We start from the raw sequence: 18,172 nt of genomic DNA, 5'->3' as shown, positions 1-18,172 counted from the left end.
TTGAATATATGTTGAGTCAGTTTTCGGCAATAGTCACTTACTTGTGAGGGTATTTATCAACGAGAAATGAGAGAAGATTTTCGGTTTTTGTCAATTTTTTTTTAAATTCGTGTTTACAAATTCCGGATGTGTTAATTATGCGATAAAATTGCTAACTTCATTGACAGAAAGCCCAGAAGGAGAAAAGGTAAAAGCCGGCCATGTTTTTCTCCATTTTTGCGTTAAGTCTTATAGCAAGCGCCGTAAGCCAAGCGCTGGGCGTTAAATTCACTCCAACAGAAACGTATGAGAGAAAAGAGTTTCTTGACCGGGACAAAAATGTAAAGCTTTACTGGAAGTTTGATGAAAGAAATATTATGTTTGAGGTAATGATTGAGACTTTTACATTCAAGAAGTGTTTTTATGTTACCACATCGGGAAACGAATCCAGGATTTCCTGGCCAGGAATTCAAGTGAAGTTTTCGTCTCAGTATATTCGTCGGGCGCTTGACGGAAACAAGAAGCAAAAATAATAAAATCCTTCATGCAATTTTCGCCCATTTTAGTGCCAATGTGGCAAACAATGTAATTCTTTGATAGGACTTTTGATAGGTTTCTGGATGGGCACAACATGATTTTCTACTTAAATATATGTTTTACAGATTCATGCAAAGACCGAAGGTTGGGTAGGAGTTGGGTTTTCCCCTAAACCGGGAATGAGAAATGCAGACATCGTGGTTGGATGGGTGAAGGGCGGCAGAGCGTATGTTACGGTAAAAAAAACACTCCATGACACAAAATCAAAGTTTCTTGTTTTCTGCTGTTCACTGATCATTGACTTACTGTCGCAATTATGGACTCGTTGCTTGTAAATATAGGATTTGTTAGTTTAAGTTTCCCAAATGCTGTTTTGTAATTCAGGATCGCCACGGACCAGCATACGGTAATGGTTTCCCAGATTTTGATGCAAGCCAGGATGTGGAGCTCATTGAGGGAAGGGAATGTGAAGGGATAACAATGATAAAGTTCAGAAGAAGATTGACACCCTGTGATAACGATGACCAAACTATAGAGGTTTGTAGAACCAAAACTTTTAGCCGGTCAGAATTGTGAAACATATACAATGACAATACAGAGATCTTGAGAGGAAAATGTGCTCACGCGAGTAACTTTTTTCGAACCCAGCTTTACGATTGAACTTCCTTAGTTTCAAAGCAAACAATGGTATTCGTGGGGCCCTAGAATCGTATGGCTTTGTGTCAACAATTTTTAAACTTACCTCTTAACCAGCGAAAAAAATAAACAAAAATTTATCAAATGCAAAATTTACATCCTTGACTAATTCTGTACGAGAACAGTATTCTTTTCGTATAAAGCGCCTAATGAACAATTGGTCGATGGTTATTGAAATATTGCAGCGCAAACGTCTGTCTGGGCGGTTCTAATTTACAAAGTTCTTTCTAGAGAGCTTTCGTAAACAAGTCTTGTGTTTGCTTACAGCAAGACACATTGAAAGTTTTGTACGCATATGGAATGCATGATCCAGAAAATAACCACTTGTCGTGGGGAGACATGCATTTACCATATAATAGAGGTAAGAGAGTTAAATCTGATTTCGGCCTGACGTAAGTAAAGGTATTACTATGCATAACTTGGTATAAAGTTTAAAACTGTTTTCATCGCATACGAATGCAAACCTGCGTTCGGTTTGGGTTTGCTACAACGAAGTCAGTGATGCATGACGTGAAGTCAACTGTGACGTGCTTTGATTACACATTTAAACTAGTTGCGCGATGTTATGATTACGGCCTTTGCTATTGTCTATAAAGCTGTATATGTGAATTCTAAACAGAAATACGAAAAAAAACTTGCCTATAATTTAAAAAGCTTGCTATATTTATGAAAAATGCGAAGGAGTCGTCTTCAACCACGGCTTATGGATAATACATTTTTTGTTGCCTTTCATAACCTACTTATATGTACATGATAGGTTCGAAATCGGTAATGCTTCTGACTGGCATGCTGCCCCCGCTTGAATACGACAATGAACACGAAGAACACTTTGACTTACTCAACAACGGCCACCCCATTCCTGTACAGGATACTTACTACAATTGCAAACTGTTCCAAATTCCCGAGCTTGACAGAAAGCACCACGTGATTGAGGTACAAACCTTGCATGCAGTAGATCAAGCTCGCATTAAGTTCAAAGGTCATGTGGTTCATTTGGTTGCATCTTTAAAGCCTACAGCACCCTTGGACAATTAATAAGCTCATAGTAACTAAAATTGGGTTATAAAGTTTCAATGTAATACATTTTCAGTTTGAACCAATCATCGACGAGAATTTTGTAGCTAACGTTCATCACATGGCTATTAAAGTTTGTGACAAGACCCCGGTAAGCCCTTTATTCATGTATTGGTGTATAGAAGTTGTTGTAAAATCCTGCGTACGCAATGCCCTAACTTCCATCCGTTATGAAAGCAACTTTTAACTGCGGATGCAAATAACTGTTTGAAAGGTAGTGTTTCCCTTAGTTGTGTTTAATCATTGCAATAATGCTTTACCAAAACACAAATACAAACTTGTCGTGAAAAATTAACAACACTCGATAAAACACTGACACCAACTATTGCTACATAGGCTGAGGGCTTGGTCGGTCAAAATCAGAGATGCCACATGGAAACGTCATTCAGGGAACTATATGGATGTCATCACTTCATCGGGGGTTGGGCAGTCGGGGGGAAGGTGGGGGCATGAAAAGTTTGTCAGCGTAAAAAATTGACGAGGGTATCTACTTGTTGTATTTACAATACACAATATTTAGTACATTTAAGATATACATTATACCTTTAAAGAACATATTGGCAAACAAAAATTACTTGTACATATCTTTGTTATCGTTCTTCACTGTTACAAAAAATAGCAGTATATTGGTTACAATGAACATAACAGACATGGGGTCGAAAATGTTATGGCTATTCAGTGTTAATAACCTGTTTGTGTGTTCTTTCTTAGACCGTATATCTTCCCAAAGAAGCAGGTTACCCAATTGGGACAGACGACTCACCTAAATATTTGTTGATTGAGACCCATTACGACAATCCCAACTTAATAGGTACGAACGAACACCTATCTTAAAGTAACTGTTCCAGCAAATCACAAGAAATGTTCGATAGTTCACTGCAACATCACGTCAGACAAAAACGCTTAAAAACATTCATAGCTTTCAGTATTTAAATGCATTTTTTTATATTGGCAGAAACCGATGATGCCCATGCAGGCGAAATTCATTTCAATAAACTAGTTGACTTTAATCTGAAACACTTTGTTTCAAACAATTAAATTCCTATCTTGATAAATTGGTGTTGCTGGTTTTAAGACGCCAATTGAGGGCTAGATTCAGCCACGTTTGAGGAACCAATTTGCAAACACATAAACTTTTGTTGCAGAAATTCGTGATCATTCTGGCTTCCGTATCCATTACACTGCGCAACTGCGGAAATATGACGCAGGGCAATTGTCAATTGGTGTTCCCAACGATGCATTTAAAATAACAATTCCGCCTGGCCAAGATGCTATGGATATTTACGGCCAATGCAACCCGGAGTGTTTGGCCGCGGTAAATATTTCCTGTTTTAACCGAAATATAAGGATTCAATACCTTTGCTTCCAATTGACTTAGTAAACAATGCAATGATATTCACAAAAAACATTTGCAATGTTATATAGCATGTGGCCAGTAAGTAGAAGGGACTTCGTTTCAATGGATTTAAACAGTTTTTTTATAGGCTATGGAGGCAACGGGAATCGAAAACATAACAGTTTTTGCCACCTTTCCGCATACACATTTAGCCGGAAAATCTGTTTTTCTCCATCACTTAAGGTACTGGAAATAATGTAAAATTTCGATAACAGCGCTTGTTTTTATTCAAACGCAGGACAAATAGAATTTTTTTGGTTTTATCATCAAAAATTATCGGAAACAGTTTTATTAACCCTGCCATGTGGCTATTTCTACAATTAGGGATATTATCCATTAAGTACTTGATTTTTTGTTCCAGAAACGGGACTGAACTTCCTTACATTATGAAGGACGAACATTACGATTTCAATTTTCAAGTATCTCGACACTTAACTCAGTGGAGAGTTGTTAGAAAGGGAGATACCCTTTTAACGCGTTGTGTTTATGATACGTCGAGAAGAAATAAAACTACATACGTAAGCATAGCATTCTGCATACCCCGCTTGTAATAAGCGTTATGTTAACAATGTTGATATTTGAGTTCGTTGACATTGGTACTTTGGGTTCTCGTCTAAATGAATGCAAAGGGCAAATATATAAGACTAAAGAGTAAAATCATGTGCATTTTGCGCAAAAAATTATAATACTGGAAACTGTAGCCTACAATGGTTTAAAAATGATCAAGGCATCAATATTGAACCAATTTCAGGGTGGGTCGGGCACAAGAGACGAGATGTGTATGAATTTTATGCACTACTACCCCAAACTTCCCATTTCAAGTTGCGTCAGTTACCCAAAGCGAAACACCGCTCTGTTGCTTGGAATACTGAATATAACAAGGTAAACAGGAGCCACTAACCTAAATGTATGTAACAGGAAAGTTGCTCTTTAAACATTGTCGTAAATTGTCAGAGCCTGAATCCTGGATGCATGAGTCCTTAATTAAACTTTAATTATGCCGAATTACCACTTTTAACAAAAAAATTGTAACAAAGCAGTTCATCCTTTTCGTACTTAGCCTATGACGTAGGTTGAAAATCATCACAGCAAACTAAATCCAAAGGTTATTAATGCATATAAAACAGGTGGAAACTCAATCCGACTCCAACTGATTATTACCATTCCTTTCACGATATCGTAATCTCAAAACCAGATCACATGGCGAACATGACGTTGAGTGAGGCAATGGATAGGGTGTGTATACCTTGAATTTTTAAAGAATTTGAGTTTGTTTCGAACCAAACAACGTTACGATAGAACGCTTGATGCAAATTTTTAAACTTAAAAGTAAACAGATTTTTGTAATGTAGTTTGATTGGTCAAACAAAAACATGAACATCTACAAGCGAAAACTTCAACAGAGCCTTCACCGAGGAGTTTGTATTTCACCGCACGCTATTGTAAGTGTGTGTATTTCAATAGTCTTTAAAAAAAGACTTAAACGATTAACAGGAATAAGTCAAAATTACACAATTTTTTTTTTAGAAAATCGCGGATAAGTCATTGGTCAACATCCAGCATCAATACTTTGAGAGAAAAACAGACTGTAGTTCACTGAGACAGCCGGTGACCACCGGGTTATCACCAGAGTGCACCAGTCAAGCATTGACAACAGGGAGCAACGGGAATTTATGAACTATATTATTCTATGTATTGAAAATATGATCTCATATAAAACACAATGATAAATGATTAGGAGATGAACGCTAACCTTTTGGAGCCCACGCGGTCACCAGACACCCCATAATTTTAAGGACCTATACATTCAAGGATACTGCTTTTCGAATTATTTTACCTTTAGAGCCCAGTGTTCCCGCCATGTCGTAAATTTGAATATCGTTTAAAGCCGGTAGATGTCGCTATAGCCAACATTTTCGGTTGAAACACACCGGAAGAAAGCTCAAAAGTGTTACATCCAAATATGTCTAAATACGATTTAATTGGCAAACAATTTTCAAATAAAGTTGGTATTCTTTGAGATAAAAAGCCTTGTACAATATCTAGCAAAAAGTTAGATATTTGTTGCATGTATTTTTAGAAACGTCACACCTCACAATTTTGTGGGACAAAGGGCCTTCAAGGTGACAATTATTTGAATATTATTAGATAACAGCAACACATGATACTAGATATGACACCCGTGCATCATCTATTGTCACAGCTTTGTGTCAGATTTGTTTTTATGTATGATAATATCGCTATTCGTGTGGATTCTTTTACAATTTATTCGCATGAATGTTTTTGTGTAGCATGTACCTTACAAGGACTAAAATATAGCGTTGTTTCGCTTCAAATACATAAAAAAAATGTTTTCTGTCAGCGAACGGACGAACATTTCAATTTTTACATAATGAATTAAGTACCCCATTCCTGTTACAAAACGTTATGCATTATTTTTTCCTGTTACTGAGCATACCCCCGGGGCTTTAAAGGTTCAATGATCAGCAGAGCAACAGAATTTATGTGAAGGAGTTGAACAGGGATGTTGTGCTTTGATGAAAGATTGAACAGAAAAAAAAATTAAAATTATCGAACGGATTGAAGAGCGACGTACATTCACCGCCTGATTGAAAACAGCAACTAATATATTTCTGTTTCGATGGAAGAAAAAATACTGAAGAGAGAGTAGTTTGGTTATAGAGATATAAACGCTACTCAATATTAAGGATTCATTGTTATAAAAGACAAATATGACCCTCTGTGTGCGGTGTAATTGTGCCAATTAACCAGGACATCAGATGTTGTTTGCAAAACTGGGGTCTTTTGGGGATTCCCAAGATAAAAGGTAGTGGAGCCTGTGGAGGTGTGTCATTCTGTTTTTGTTGTTTGTGAAGTGATTAGATCAATTTGTTTTGATTGTGTGTGTTAAATAACACACTATTTCACTGCGCGTTAGTTGGATTTGCGTGGTGGTTAATTTTAGTGATAATCCTATAATCTAAACACCGCAGTTTATTGAAAAAGTATCGCCAATCAGTTGTTCACATTTAAATGTTACCTTGTTGTTAAATCAGATAGTTTTGGGGTATTTGTGAGCAGGGACCCAGACTATTTTATTATCTACTATTTATTTGAGATATTTTTGCTTGATCTGTGCAAAAAAAACTTTCTTAGCCTAAACTAGACGGGAGTATAGTTAATATACTATGTAGTATTAAATGATAAAATTACTGAACAACAACTTATTTCCTAACTAACATATCCTTACACTAAACATATTATTCCATTTCATGATTTTCTTTTGTTCATGAAACAATATACAGTGGAATTCTAAAGCTTAAATTTTAAGCAAGTGTATGTTTTTTAATTGTTAAATAATTTTTACAGAAATACAGTAGGTTGGTGACAATGGAAGAGACTTTGTTTCAACCTACTGCCAAAGAAACTTCGAGCAGTCTCGCGACAAACAACTCCACAAACACAACAACAGCTCAAAATCTTCCGCCTTCTGTTTTGGAAAAAATATTTTCATTTTTGTCATTAGAAGATTTACAATCATGTTCTCTTGTCTGCAAATCCTGGTTCCAGTATTTAAATGATGGAAACAATGATGTTTGGAGGTTGGTTATGACTTTATTTAGTTACACAATGAAGTAATGCTGTCAAAGTTTTGAGCACAGTTGATATAAATAGTGCTGTAAAAAGTCTGAATATTTAACAACTTGATTGATTCTACTATTCTTGCATAGTTGTTAATTTTATAACAACTCCTGTAAATTAATCCTAAGTCGTTTGTTTAAAGTTGTTCATGATACATAGGTTTCGCTTGTATTTATAGGCGGTATCAAAACTCAACTTTAATTTAATATAAAGGTTTGTTTCATGGCCTAATTGACATGTTATTTTTGCGTTTTTAGGTTACAGTGTGTGCGAAAGCTTGCAGCTGAAGCCCTGCAGTCTGATGTTTTGTCCTCACTTCCAACATACAAAGAAAAACTCCGAGCTTTTCACCATTCTTGGAACTCAAACGATTGTTCTGGAAATATCTACATTAAGCCTGGTGGATTTACCTTGCACAGAAAGTAAGAAAAAAAGTATTTGTTTGACAACAAAATAAAGAATATGACCCATATTTTTCATTTTCAACATTATCTCAGGAGCATAGACCTGTTTGAAAGTCACATTTGAGTAAAGGTTACGTCTTATAACAGTCAAAACTTAGGTTTTGTTCATTATTTGTAAATACAGTAGCTTATTACTAAATAATATGTGTAAGTTCAGTAACTTTATGCAAAAGGAAGTGTTACACCACAGCTTTAAAATTTAGTTTCATTTGTTTGTTATTTACTTAAGCTCGCAAACTTTTAACTCCTTTTCATTGTTAAGAACCTAAGGCATTCATCGTCAAAACAATTTTTGTTTTGCAAATTCCTTCTCTTTGCATCTGAATGAATAATTTATGTGTAATAAATGCTTTCACTTTAGGCCTGAAGCACAGTGCACAGATGCTGCTCGAGGCAAGATAGGATTTGATTCAGGAAGACATAGTTGGGATGTACGGTGGAGAGGACCATTGGGTACCGTGGCAATGGTTGGCGTGGCAACCAAGGAGGCTCCTTTGAGAATGGGAGGTTACAAACCCCTTTTAGGGTCAACAGACCAGAGCTGGGCTTGGAATTTAGTTGACAATTACCTTTTCCATGGAGGCTCTCGAAGAGACCCCTATCCGAAATGCAACAACCCACCAAAATATCAGGTTTGTGTAACAGCAAGTGTGAACATGATCCATATTTTCACGACCAGTTTAGTTTTTTTTATATATTCAACTAATATCTTTCAAAAAACCCTTTTTATTCAATTGAACTTGTTTTCTCAGGTGGGTGAAAAAATCACTGTGGTCTTGGATATGGAAGACAACACGCTAGCATTCGAAAGAGATTATGAATTTCTTGGCATAGCCTTCCGTGGACTGCCTCAAACCAGACTCTATCCATCCATATCGGCAGTTTACGGAAACACTGAAGTTACAATGGTTTACAAAGGAAACCCAACTGATGGGTGACCTGTTTAAGGGTTATCTTGAGTGAAGCCCCTAGGTTTATTTTGTCATTGCACTAAAGTGTTTGTGACTTGTGATGTCACAATTATTGCCTTGTTTCCAGTAAGGCGGTTGTTCTCTCTCTCTGTGAGTCTTCAGGCGTTGATCTGATATTGGTGTGGCAATTAAAAGTGTCCTTGCCACAATTACAAGCCTACATTCTTACGCAGAGATAGTCACAATTTTTTGAAACAAAGTTTCTATCCCAAACAAGGATAAATTTGAAACTGTGCATTCAGATAAACAAAAAAACTCAGTTTTTAAGTGACCTGCCATGTGATTGTTATCATGGATTGAATCCAAGTTTACATTGCTTGAACTTGTTGTTTTCGTTACATTAGTCTAAAGAATGGGTGCGAAAATGCTGTTGTAACATGTTACTCCCTTTGTCATTCCCGTTGCACAGAAAAAATCTGTGTTCATTTGTCTGATGTAGGCAATATGTCCCGTTTGTCTATTGCGTTGTGTTGTTAAGTTCATTTCAATGGTTGCTATCATAAATTGTTTACTCTAGAGATTTTGTCTATGGAGTAAAAGCCTTAATATTCCAACATCATCTACATGCTAATGGATTGTGTTGCTATACCATTGTCAACACTGACTCTCATAACAATGTGGCTATTCACATGGTATTTTTTTGATCTTTTTTGAATGAAAATTTTGTCTTTGCAATATTGTTGTATTCTTGTTAGGATTGGATGAGAGGTTTCATTGATTTAAGGTGAATGAATTTAATTGTGCATTGTTCAAAGACGTATATTTTTTATTAGGCAATGTTTCATGTATGCACATTTAAAACTTCACATCAATAACAAAAAAGATCTAGGTACGACGGAAGACTGGTTTAACACCTTTTTACTCAAAACATCAATCGAAGTGAGAAAAGCTTCATGACTTGATGAGAAATAAATGTAAACATGTCAGATGAAAGCAAGCTGTGTACAACCAATATTGCACCAAAAAGCACAGTGCGTCACAAAACAGCCATATACAATTTCTGACTCTCTCGATATGTTATTAGTTCAGATTCATTTCTGGGCTTCATAAATGGTGAAGTAAAACACAGTGCAAAGTATGCAGTATGCATAATTTTAAGAACTACAATGACATTTTATTAAAGCACTGGGAATCCAATTTCCACAATAGACCACCTTGAAATGTATGACATTCTTTTTAACGCTGTGTAAATATTTAGCTTCAATACTTAAATAAATAATAGAATGTGCAAGTATAGGGATGCTATGCATGGTAAAGGTCATACCACTTGTATGTCTCCTGTACATCGATGGCAACAGTTTAATGTAACATTGTCATAGACAGCTCTTGAATGAAAGCGACTGATTGTGGCACTTTGGTGGAGTGGATTTGGCACAGGTTCATATGAAGATTGTTGGAGGTTTAATGAATGCAAGGCTCTTTGCTGCTCACTTAACAACTGTAAAAGAGATTTAAATCGTATTGACAATATGTTATGGCCAAAACAATAAAATAGCTTTGGTGTTCTTATAATCACAATATTTTATAAATTTTTTAAAATGGTCATATTTAAATGCACTTTTCTAAACAAGACTATTTGACATGCAAAACACATTTCCTTGCAGCTACCTGTAAAACATATTTCTCTGCTGCTGTCGAGGCAGTTGTGTTACAAGCTTTCATTAGCTTCTGTTTTCTTGTTGGGCTTTTATCTTGTTTTCCAAGAAAATGTCTTGACAGTTGGCTTATAATTTCCCGACAATTTTCTGCTGTGGTGAAGTTTTCATGACCAATAGGTGGTTTGTTTGCTTTGTGCAAGCGAAGCACTTCGGCAAGGTTTAAAAGGTTCCTGAATTAAGATAAAGTCTTGTAGTTTTGAATAACTTTAGCTGACATATAAATTTACTAAACAACATACAGGACATGGTAGGTGGTTGCATTTAACAGTTCTGCAATTGAACAATCAAATATTCACATCAAGAAAAGGTGCATTTTTGAACAAAATCCAATTATAGTATTTTAATGGAAATTGATACCTTTGCATTTGTTCCAAGACCTCTGATCTTTCCCAGTGTTCTCGAAGTAATCCACGAACAGCACTTTCCATTTCTTGTTGACTCCGTTCCTAAAAAAAAATACAGTTTATTGTTTTTTGTACAACACTATTAATGCTGTGTTTGGTGATCAAAAACATAAAATATGTATAGTTTACAACTCGTTTTTGATAGAATGAAAGGGCCTAGTTTCAACCTGGTATCTCTTCAATTTAAGCAACTCTTCACACTGCATTCTACTGGCTAGAAACTTGCTTCTCCAAACATCACATGTGATTTCTAATGCTTCAAGTTCTTCTTGTTTTGCATCACATTTCTTTTGTTGTGAATCAAGCTGTGCAAACACAAGAACTTGGTTAAAAACTCAGCAAACCAGAAAAATCCATAGTTGATCAAACAATTATTAACATTAAACAAAAATTTCAATACACAGAGGTACATGTTTATGTGCAGACTTTACCTCTAATGTTAGTTGTGCTTTATCTGTTGCTAATCTTTCATAATGGAAACTGAGATCATCACCCACAGAAGCAACCAGTAAACGCTTTAATTCCTGGTTCACCTGCATTAAATCAAACAACCGTATTGAAACTACTCAACTAATCTGGATTTGTTAGAACCTATACTGTGGCAGGCTGTCGATTGTAATTGTATCACAAGTTATATTTCTATGTGAGGTTTAAACACCTATCATACACACAACTCAGTTTATGGTTAAAAGAAAAACAGGGGCCTTGTCATAGTTAAAAAACAATTTCCCTTCAAACATCGATTGCCTGAAAGAATGTAGTTTTAACCTCACAAAGAAACATAACTTAATTTAAATATCCAATAAAATAATTGCATGTTGTATACAAGCAATGGATTAAATGTGAAACGGTGACAAACTTGTATTTGTATTTGAAGATGATCTTTTAATGCTCTTTTTTCTTCAATTAAATACTTGGTTGCATCTGGAACATGATTGGTTGCCTCTGTTTGTATACATCTGTCTTTTAAATGTTTGTTTTTAACTGGTACAAACAATGAACTTGATTGTTCTTTCACATGTAATGGAGTTGAGTTTGGGGAATCTACTAAAAAAGGTGTTTAATCAATATTTTTAACTTATATGCATGTTTTTTAAGTATCACAGAAGTAACTTTGGTTGCAACTAAAGTTTACAACCTACTAACTTGTTATGACTAGTTTATTAAAGACAATATAATCTTACAACTCTGAGATAAGAGTTTGCTTTCTACATGGTTGACTGATTCCATTCCATCGCCAACTTCTCTTCGAGCTCCTGGCCATGATGGATCTATACATGCATAAAATTTTCAGAATATCTACTGGCTATATTTCATTTCTTTGAACCAAGCAACCCAGACAGCCTGTCAATCCAATCGATTACAATATGGAAAAAAACTACTTACCTCTGTCAATGTTCAGCTGTCTTGGACTGCCAAAGATTTGTCGTTTTACGTTTGAATTCATCGGGAAAATTTTTTTAATGTTGCTAACTATAAGGCACTGGCCAAACCTTAGTTTCCCTCCAAGCAAACAATCGGAAGGAAAGTGACAAAAGTTGTCAAAAATGTAAACAAATACTCAGGTAGCGTAACGATCGGCGTCATGTCGCATGTCGCATTCAATTACATTTTTTTTTTACCAAAGGCTACTGACGTTTTAGCAGAAACTACAGTGGGAATGGGAAGGCAGTCTCTGGCCACACAGTAACTTATGTGCGACAAAAATATTGTGCACCCGGAATGGCTTTTTTTCTGAAGGAAAGTTTATTCCCAAACAACGTAAAAGTGGTAAATCACGTGATTTGCAATAAGCAGTTTTTCAAAATCCGCGCGTGTTTGCTGGACAAAAGATCTTTGAATAACATGCATCAATAATGTGGAATGTGGATGGTTAAAACAACTGTTTGATTAGTTTTTGTTGAAAATGAAGTGTGTCGCTGGCGAAGGGGATGGGGGTCACAGAATATTAAGGTAAGTTAGCCTATGGGGCTAAATAGTAGATTTTCCAGACTTTATATTTATGGAGTATTTTTGCATCCAATCATGTTTACATTCACATGGCGATGTTGCTAAATCAAACATTTTTTTAACCTAAAGAATATTTGACTCACACCATTAAACAAGGACAACTCTTTAGTTTTTGGATTTTAATGAAATGCTGTCAACGAGTATACACAATAGGTACATACAAGACAACAAAAAGATTAAAAAATGCAAATTGTGAAACAAATTGAAGCAATAGCATGGTAAATAGCAATTTATATACATAATACATTGTTTATGTCTGTTTCAAGACATCAAAACTTTTGTTAAAACATGTTGGAAAAATATTCCGTGGAAATACTCATTTAGTTCTGATTGTTATTCCGGAATTGAACTTAAATCTTTCTTGAAATGTGTCTGATTAAACTGGAACATTGGGGGTTGCCTGTGCTTGATTGAAAGTTCCCTATGAAATAATAAAGTCAGAAATAAAAATAACATTAAAACTCTGTTTTATTTTAGATTTAAAAAAATCAAAACTTTGGAAACAAAATGTGAATAATTCTATGTAGGAAAACAAAGGTATTTTTGACCAAAAATGACTTTGTGGCAATCAGTTATTCTGATATCTACACATTGCAGCTTAAAAAGTTGAACAGTGTTTACCTGTTGATTGTAATACTGTGGAGCAGGCACTGGTGCTGGGACTGTTTGTGGGACAGCATAAGGAGCTGTATGATAGTTGGTAAAAGTTACAGCTCCTGTAAAAATCACATTGAAAGTGTAATTTAGTAAACAGACTTGATATCTGTATTGTTGATATTATGTGTTGAGTTATTTCAGAAGAGAAAACAGCAACGACAAGGATTTTATCATAATTTATTCACTTCCAGCTTGACAAAATAAGAATATGACTTGGCACAGTTATTGTTGTAATATATCTAGAATTTTTTTTTTACACAATGCTAGATTTACTACTGATATAAAGTGCTAAGAAAATTGACCTGGTGGATTTTGTCCAACCACAACTGGAACAGCTTGTTGCTGACCAGGAACGGTTGTCATGATGATTCCAGGCTAAAAATATATGTAGATTTTCACAAAAAAACAAATAAACTTACAATTTTGTTAAGTGTGTTTCATGGTGGCATAAAAGTGCTTATGTGTTTATATTAGTCATAGTTTTTCAAATGGTCAGTTGTTATCAGCTTTATATGAATCGCTGTTTGTTTACAAAGTAAATTCTGTTACAATTTGTTGATTGAAAGAATATGAAGGTTAATTGCTTACTTGCTGTTGTTGCTGGGCACAGCAAAATCTTATGTGAAATACAGCCAGGATCAAGCCAACAAACATGAACACAGCTACCAAAGCATTCAGAGCTACTGTTGCTCCCTAAAAATAGTTTTTATTAACATTAGCCTATAATTATAGTCACTGCTAAACCAACAGACCACAAAGCTTTGTCAAGTGGATATACGTAGCTATAAATATGAAACACAGTTTTGCAAACACTAAACTAAAATATCCTTTGAACTACAAACCCTAGGATAAAAGAGCCTCTTGGCCCCAGCGCCATGGGTTGCCGAATTCTGGTATAGAATATAAATTGTTCAAACTATGAAATCTAAAATTATTATATATTATTTTTTTTGCAATGTAAATCTATTTCTGAACAATTTTCAGTATCATTTTAAATACTACAGTATGTTAAGGTTTCTGTAGTGTGAAGTTTTAGAGATGTATGGTTAAGCACACTTGCCTATTTTTTTTATGACTGACAGATAAAAAAATTCTATTTTTCAACAAATTATGTATTGATTGTTTATGTGTAACTTGCCAGCTCGGCGACATTTATGTAGTAAAAACTGATGATGAGGCCATGGGCCAATCCCGAATAATATGCAGCTGCAACAGATACTCCAAAAGCTGCTGCACATCCAGCCCAAGCAAGGCCTCCCACCATTAAGACAGTATTTACCTAAAACAATAAGTTTAAACTTTATTCCATCCCTAATTGCACAGGTTGTATATATTTATTGCTTTTATAGCACATTTGAATATACCCGGATTTTCAAAACTACTTTTTTTAAAGAAAAAGTATTTTTATAACATTGTAAATTTTTGAAACGTACATTTGTATTTGCAGAATTCTCTTGTGTGGTGTAAATGAGAGCTGCAACCCCTGCTGCTAGCAACTAAAAAAATAATTGTATATGAAGTTTTGAATCAAACATTGAAGAATTTTTGTTGAGTTATTATAGACTTCATTTACCAGGCCTCCACCCCAACATCCTCCACTTGCTGAAAACAATCCAGTAAGACGCAAAGATGCAGCAACACCAGTAGCTGCACCTCCACAGATGATTGAAAGCACTCCAAAAACAATTTCTGCCACCTTTGAAAAAATAATTTCAGTCTTTTTCAGATCAAGTTTCAAAGTAGCTTTATAATTTTACAAATGGTGAACTTTTGCAGTGACAGTGCATACTGCTAGGTAAGTACAAATTTATATTCACATATAGATTCTGTATCTTCAATTCACAGCCCTTCTACCAGTATGCACTATTGTAGTGATTTAAAGATAATCTCTTATCTATACATTTAGGTAAAAATTGATCGCTGGACAATTAGTGGTGGACATCTGACAATCTGCTTGGGTATTATTTTGTTCAAAAACATCAGAGAATGTAGATTGATTTTGCAGAAAAGGGACCTTTCCAGAGGAACTAGTTTGTGATTTTATGTGAACAAGGTATTGTTATTAGCAGCATTGTTGCGTTTGGCTGTTACTGAGTAGAAATTAAAAACTAATTAGCCAACATTAGTCATGTATGCATAAGTGCTTTAACTATTCTCCGGGAAGCACAAGTAGTGCATGAGGGTAAACAGTTCAACGGCGCTGTTGCATTTCGTTTCGGAAAATTTGCTTCGGTTTGATGGTTGTCGAGTATTCTTGTTCGAAAATTGCTCGTTGTTGTTTTTGTTGAACGCGGGAAGAATGCGTATAATGTCGGTAGTCGCACGCATGACTAATTATTCAGGTGTTCTCTCTGGGTATGCGACGTTAGAAACCAAGTCACGTAAGTTATATTTTACTTTATTTTTCATTTCAAATGCTATCACCTATTTTAGATATCTAAAAACATCTTTATTTTAGATTTTTTTTCAGTTCAGGTAAGCGTACCTATTTTGATCAAATCCGGATTGCTTGTTGCATGGCGCATTGTTATAGACGACTTCAGATGCGCCCAGTTTATAAAAACATATCATCATTGTTACTATCAATAACAGTCTCCCAAACACGGGAATCACGATTTTAGTAATTTTCGGCAGTAAAAACAGCGCTTTAATATTTTTTTCTATTGTCATGGTAAAGCTGGAAAGAGTGGAGACCTTTTAAATCAAGGCTTTAACGCTTCAGGTAGTTTTAAACACGAAACCAACAATACTGAATGAGACTCGACGCTGCTCTCACAAAATCACCACCATGACTCGCCCTCAGACAAATTACTTTGCTTCTAATGGGTTTGAGAAAAAACTATTCTGTGGATTTTGCCATTTGCTTTCACAGGACAGACAAAATGGAATATTCTGTTACAGAGATTATTCTTGCATTTGCTTACGCCTTACAGATTGTATTATTAAATCTATCCTATTAATAAAACACGGTTTGTCGATATTGGATCAATTTGGCTATAACTTAATTGTGTCTGGTTAATATAAGGCTTTTGTGTAACCGAGATGATTAGCGATAGTTATACATCTTCAACGGCTAAGAAACTCTATAGCTACAAGTAAGACGTCCCCTCTGGAATCCCCTCATAATTTTTTACTCATTATTGCGTCACATTGTGTTCCCCCCTGGAGGCGATTCTACTGCAGGTAGTGATTCTCCGTGGAGGAATCACCATCACATGGCACTTAACTTCATGAGATTTTATCAGTGTCCATGTAATTTCAGTTTCCGCATGTACGGTTCAATTGCGTTGTATAAGTTTTTTTTGCTTGATTTGATTTCTATAGAAAATTTCTGGATCCGCCACTGTACAGACAACCGAGGAAACTCAAACGCAATTAAATGTTTCCTAAACTGTTTACTCACCGCCACACACTTCAAGCCACCGGCATGTTGAATCTGCTGTGGAGGTTGAAACGTTGTTCCGGGATAAGTCACTACCGCTGGAGGGGGCGGAGGTGGAGGACCGTTTTTACCTTGTGTTGTTACAACAGCCATCACAACACTTATGTTTATTATAACTTGTGACACTGATCTGCAAGCAGCCAACATTTAACAACAAACTTATTCACATGCGGAGAATAAATAGGTATGTAATGCAGCTTCTTTGTGTGAACTGGTTCTTGTGGAATTAGAATAGCCTCCGCGAACCGGTTGGTAACAAGCGTATGTATGGGCTTGCGTATGTATGGGCAAGTGAAACACACTTGGAGCACTGTATCCCAGCCGAAAGTATGTTCCATTAATAACCTTGGTAATTATACTAACGTTACAACTTCCAAGCACGCGTGCGTTCGAACTCGTATAAACGGATATATCAGTCCATCAGGGTCACTTTGGTATGCTGCTAGTGAGAGAACCGGATGCTAAAGTATTTGGATCCCACCACTGGGCATACGATATCCAATATGTTGTCCAGATGAATAAAAACAATAATTACAAAGTTCCTTTAAAACCAAACCAAGTACAAGTAACGATCGGTGAGCTGTAGACAGTTATGCAGCTCACGACTGACGAAACCATATATTTAACCACTAACGCTTATTCTATAGGTACAACTACACGATATGATTTTATTTATGCCTTACCTCCGAAGACTCAACTTCGAACACTGCACCAACGTGCCCTAAAACTGTATTTGAAACTAATTGGTTGACTCGCCACGAAAAAATGCAGACCCACTTTGGCAATCTTTTCTTCACCCTGAAAACGAAACGAACTGCGTAAAACACTGAGCCCATTGGATTCTTCAACGTCATTCATGCATGGAAGACAGAACTGCGAGAGATTTAGCTTCACCTGCATGTCCCTGTTGTTGCGTCCGTATTTAAATTCAATCTATTTTTCTGTTGTTTTGACTGGAGGCATGCATTACATATACCGCTAAGTAAGAATAAGTCATCGATTTTATGACGTTCAAACAGAAGTTCAATCGTGATTGACTTTGAATCTTTTTTTAACTGTTTTAAAAAAAGCCAACTTCTTGTTGTCAGATATTTTGTGCCTGACAATACGTAGCAATTTTCAGAAGAATGTCCCTTAAGCAGTGTCTGTGCTGGCGTGTTGAATACTCCCATTATATTAGGGCTTTCTAGACCCATATTTTTGTGCTGCTGCTTTTGGCAAGAATTGCGCGGTCGAATGACT

The 18,172-nt window shown here is 35.8% G+C and overlaps 4 protein-coding genes across 6 annotated transcripts; 2 read left to right on the top strand and 2 right to left on the bottom strand.

Annotated features, from left to right (window-relative positions):
* The first annotated feature begins 15 nt into the window (after positions 1 to 15).
* LOC145908498 (DBH-like monooxygenase protein 1 homolog) lies at positions 16 to 5,997 on the top strand. The gene is made up of 15 exons (XM_082995799.1): positions 16 to 365; positions 642 to 752; positions 901 to 1,053; positions 1,480 to 1,573; positions 1,970 to 2,145; positions 2,303 to 2,377; positions 2,623 to 2,727; positions 2,998 to 3,097; positions 3,432 to 3,601; positions 3,771 to 3,865; positions 4,044 to 4,200; positions 4,434 to 4,564; positions 4,810 to 4,918; positions 5,035 to 5,124; positions 5,210 to 5,997. The coding sequence occupies exons 1-15, from the start codon at positions 201 to 203 to the stop codon at positions 5,357 to 5,359; spliced, it is 1,881 nt and encodes a 626-aa protein (XP_082851925.1). The 5' UTR covers positions 16 to 200; the 3' UTR covers positions 5,360 to 5,997.
* Positions 5,998 to 6,438: 441 nt separating this feature from the next.
* LOC145908510 (F-box/SPRY domain-containing protein 1-like) lies at positions 6,439 to 9,386 on the top strand. Of its 2 annotated transcripts, none has more exons than XM_082995816.1 (5): positions 6,439 to 6,509; positions 7,052 to 7,284; positions 7,582 to 7,746; positions 8,150 to 8,420; positions 8,541 to 9,386. In XM_082995816.1, exons 2-5 carry the CDS (start codon positions 7,073 to 7,075, stop codon positions 8,724 to 8,726), a joined length of 834 nt encoding a protein of 277 aa, XP_082851942.1. In that variant the 5' UTR covers positions 6,439 to 6,509; positions 7,052 to 7,072; the 3' UTR covers positions 8,727 to 9,386. The 2 variants fall into 2 exon arrangements, with proteins under 2 accessions (XP_082851942.1, XP_082851941.1); XM_082995815.1 differs by having other exon boundaries at positions 6,453 to 6,527.
* A 126-nt stretch (positions 9,387 to 9,512) lies between these two features.
* On the bottom strand, positions 9,513 to 12,364 carry LOC145908506 (golgin-45-like). Of its 2 annotated transcripts, none has more exons than XM_082995811.1 (8): positions 12,208 to 12,364; positions 12,006 to 12,092; positions 11,681 to 11,868; positions 11,253 to 11,354; positions 10,989 to 11,126; positions 10,775 to 10,863; positions 10,368 to 10,587; positions 9,513 to 10,197 (listed from the first exon to the last, which is right to left on the bottom strand). In XM_082995811.1, the coding sequence occupies exons 1-8, from the start codon at positions 12,266 to 12,268 to the stop codon at positions 10,018 to 10,020; spliced, it is 1,065 nt and encodes a 354-aa protein (XP_082851937.1). In that variant the 5' UTR covers positions 12,269 to 12,364; the 3' UTR covers positions 9,513 to 10,017. The 2 variants fall into 2 exon arrangements, with proteins under 2 accessions (XP_082851937.1, XP_082851938.1); XM_082995812.1 differs by having other exon boundaries at positions 11,681 to 11,865.
* Positions 12,365 to 12,945: 581 nt separating this feature from the next.
* Positions 12,946 to 17,581, bottom strand: LOC145908511 (uncharacterized). The gene is made up of 8 exons (XM_082995817.1): positions 16,892 to 17,581; positions 15,062 to 15,184; positions 14,922 to 14,984; positions 14,623 to 14,767; positions 14,077 to 14,177; positions 13,791 to 13,863; positions 13,453 to 13,547; positions 12,946 to 13,252 (listed from the first exon to the last, which is right to left on the bottom strand). Exons 1-8 carry the CDS (start codon positions 17,075 to 17,077, stop codon positions 13,208 to 13,210), a joined length of 831 nt encoding a protein of 276 aa, XP_082851943.1. The 5' UTR covers positions 17,078 to 17,581; the 3' UTR covers positions 12,946 to 13,207.
* Between the last annotated feature and the right edge of the window lie 591 nt (positions 17,582 to 18,172).

The sequence above is a fragment of the Ascidia mentula genome, chromosome 7 (genome assembly GCF_947561715.1).
Source record: "Ascidia mentula chromosome 7, kaAscMent1.1, whole genome shotgun sequence".
NCBI lineage: Eukaryota > Metazoa > Chordata > Ascidiacea > Phlebobranchia > Ascidiidae > Ascidia > Ascidia mentula.
This window is presented reverse-complemented; position numbering and strand designations above follow the sequence as displayed.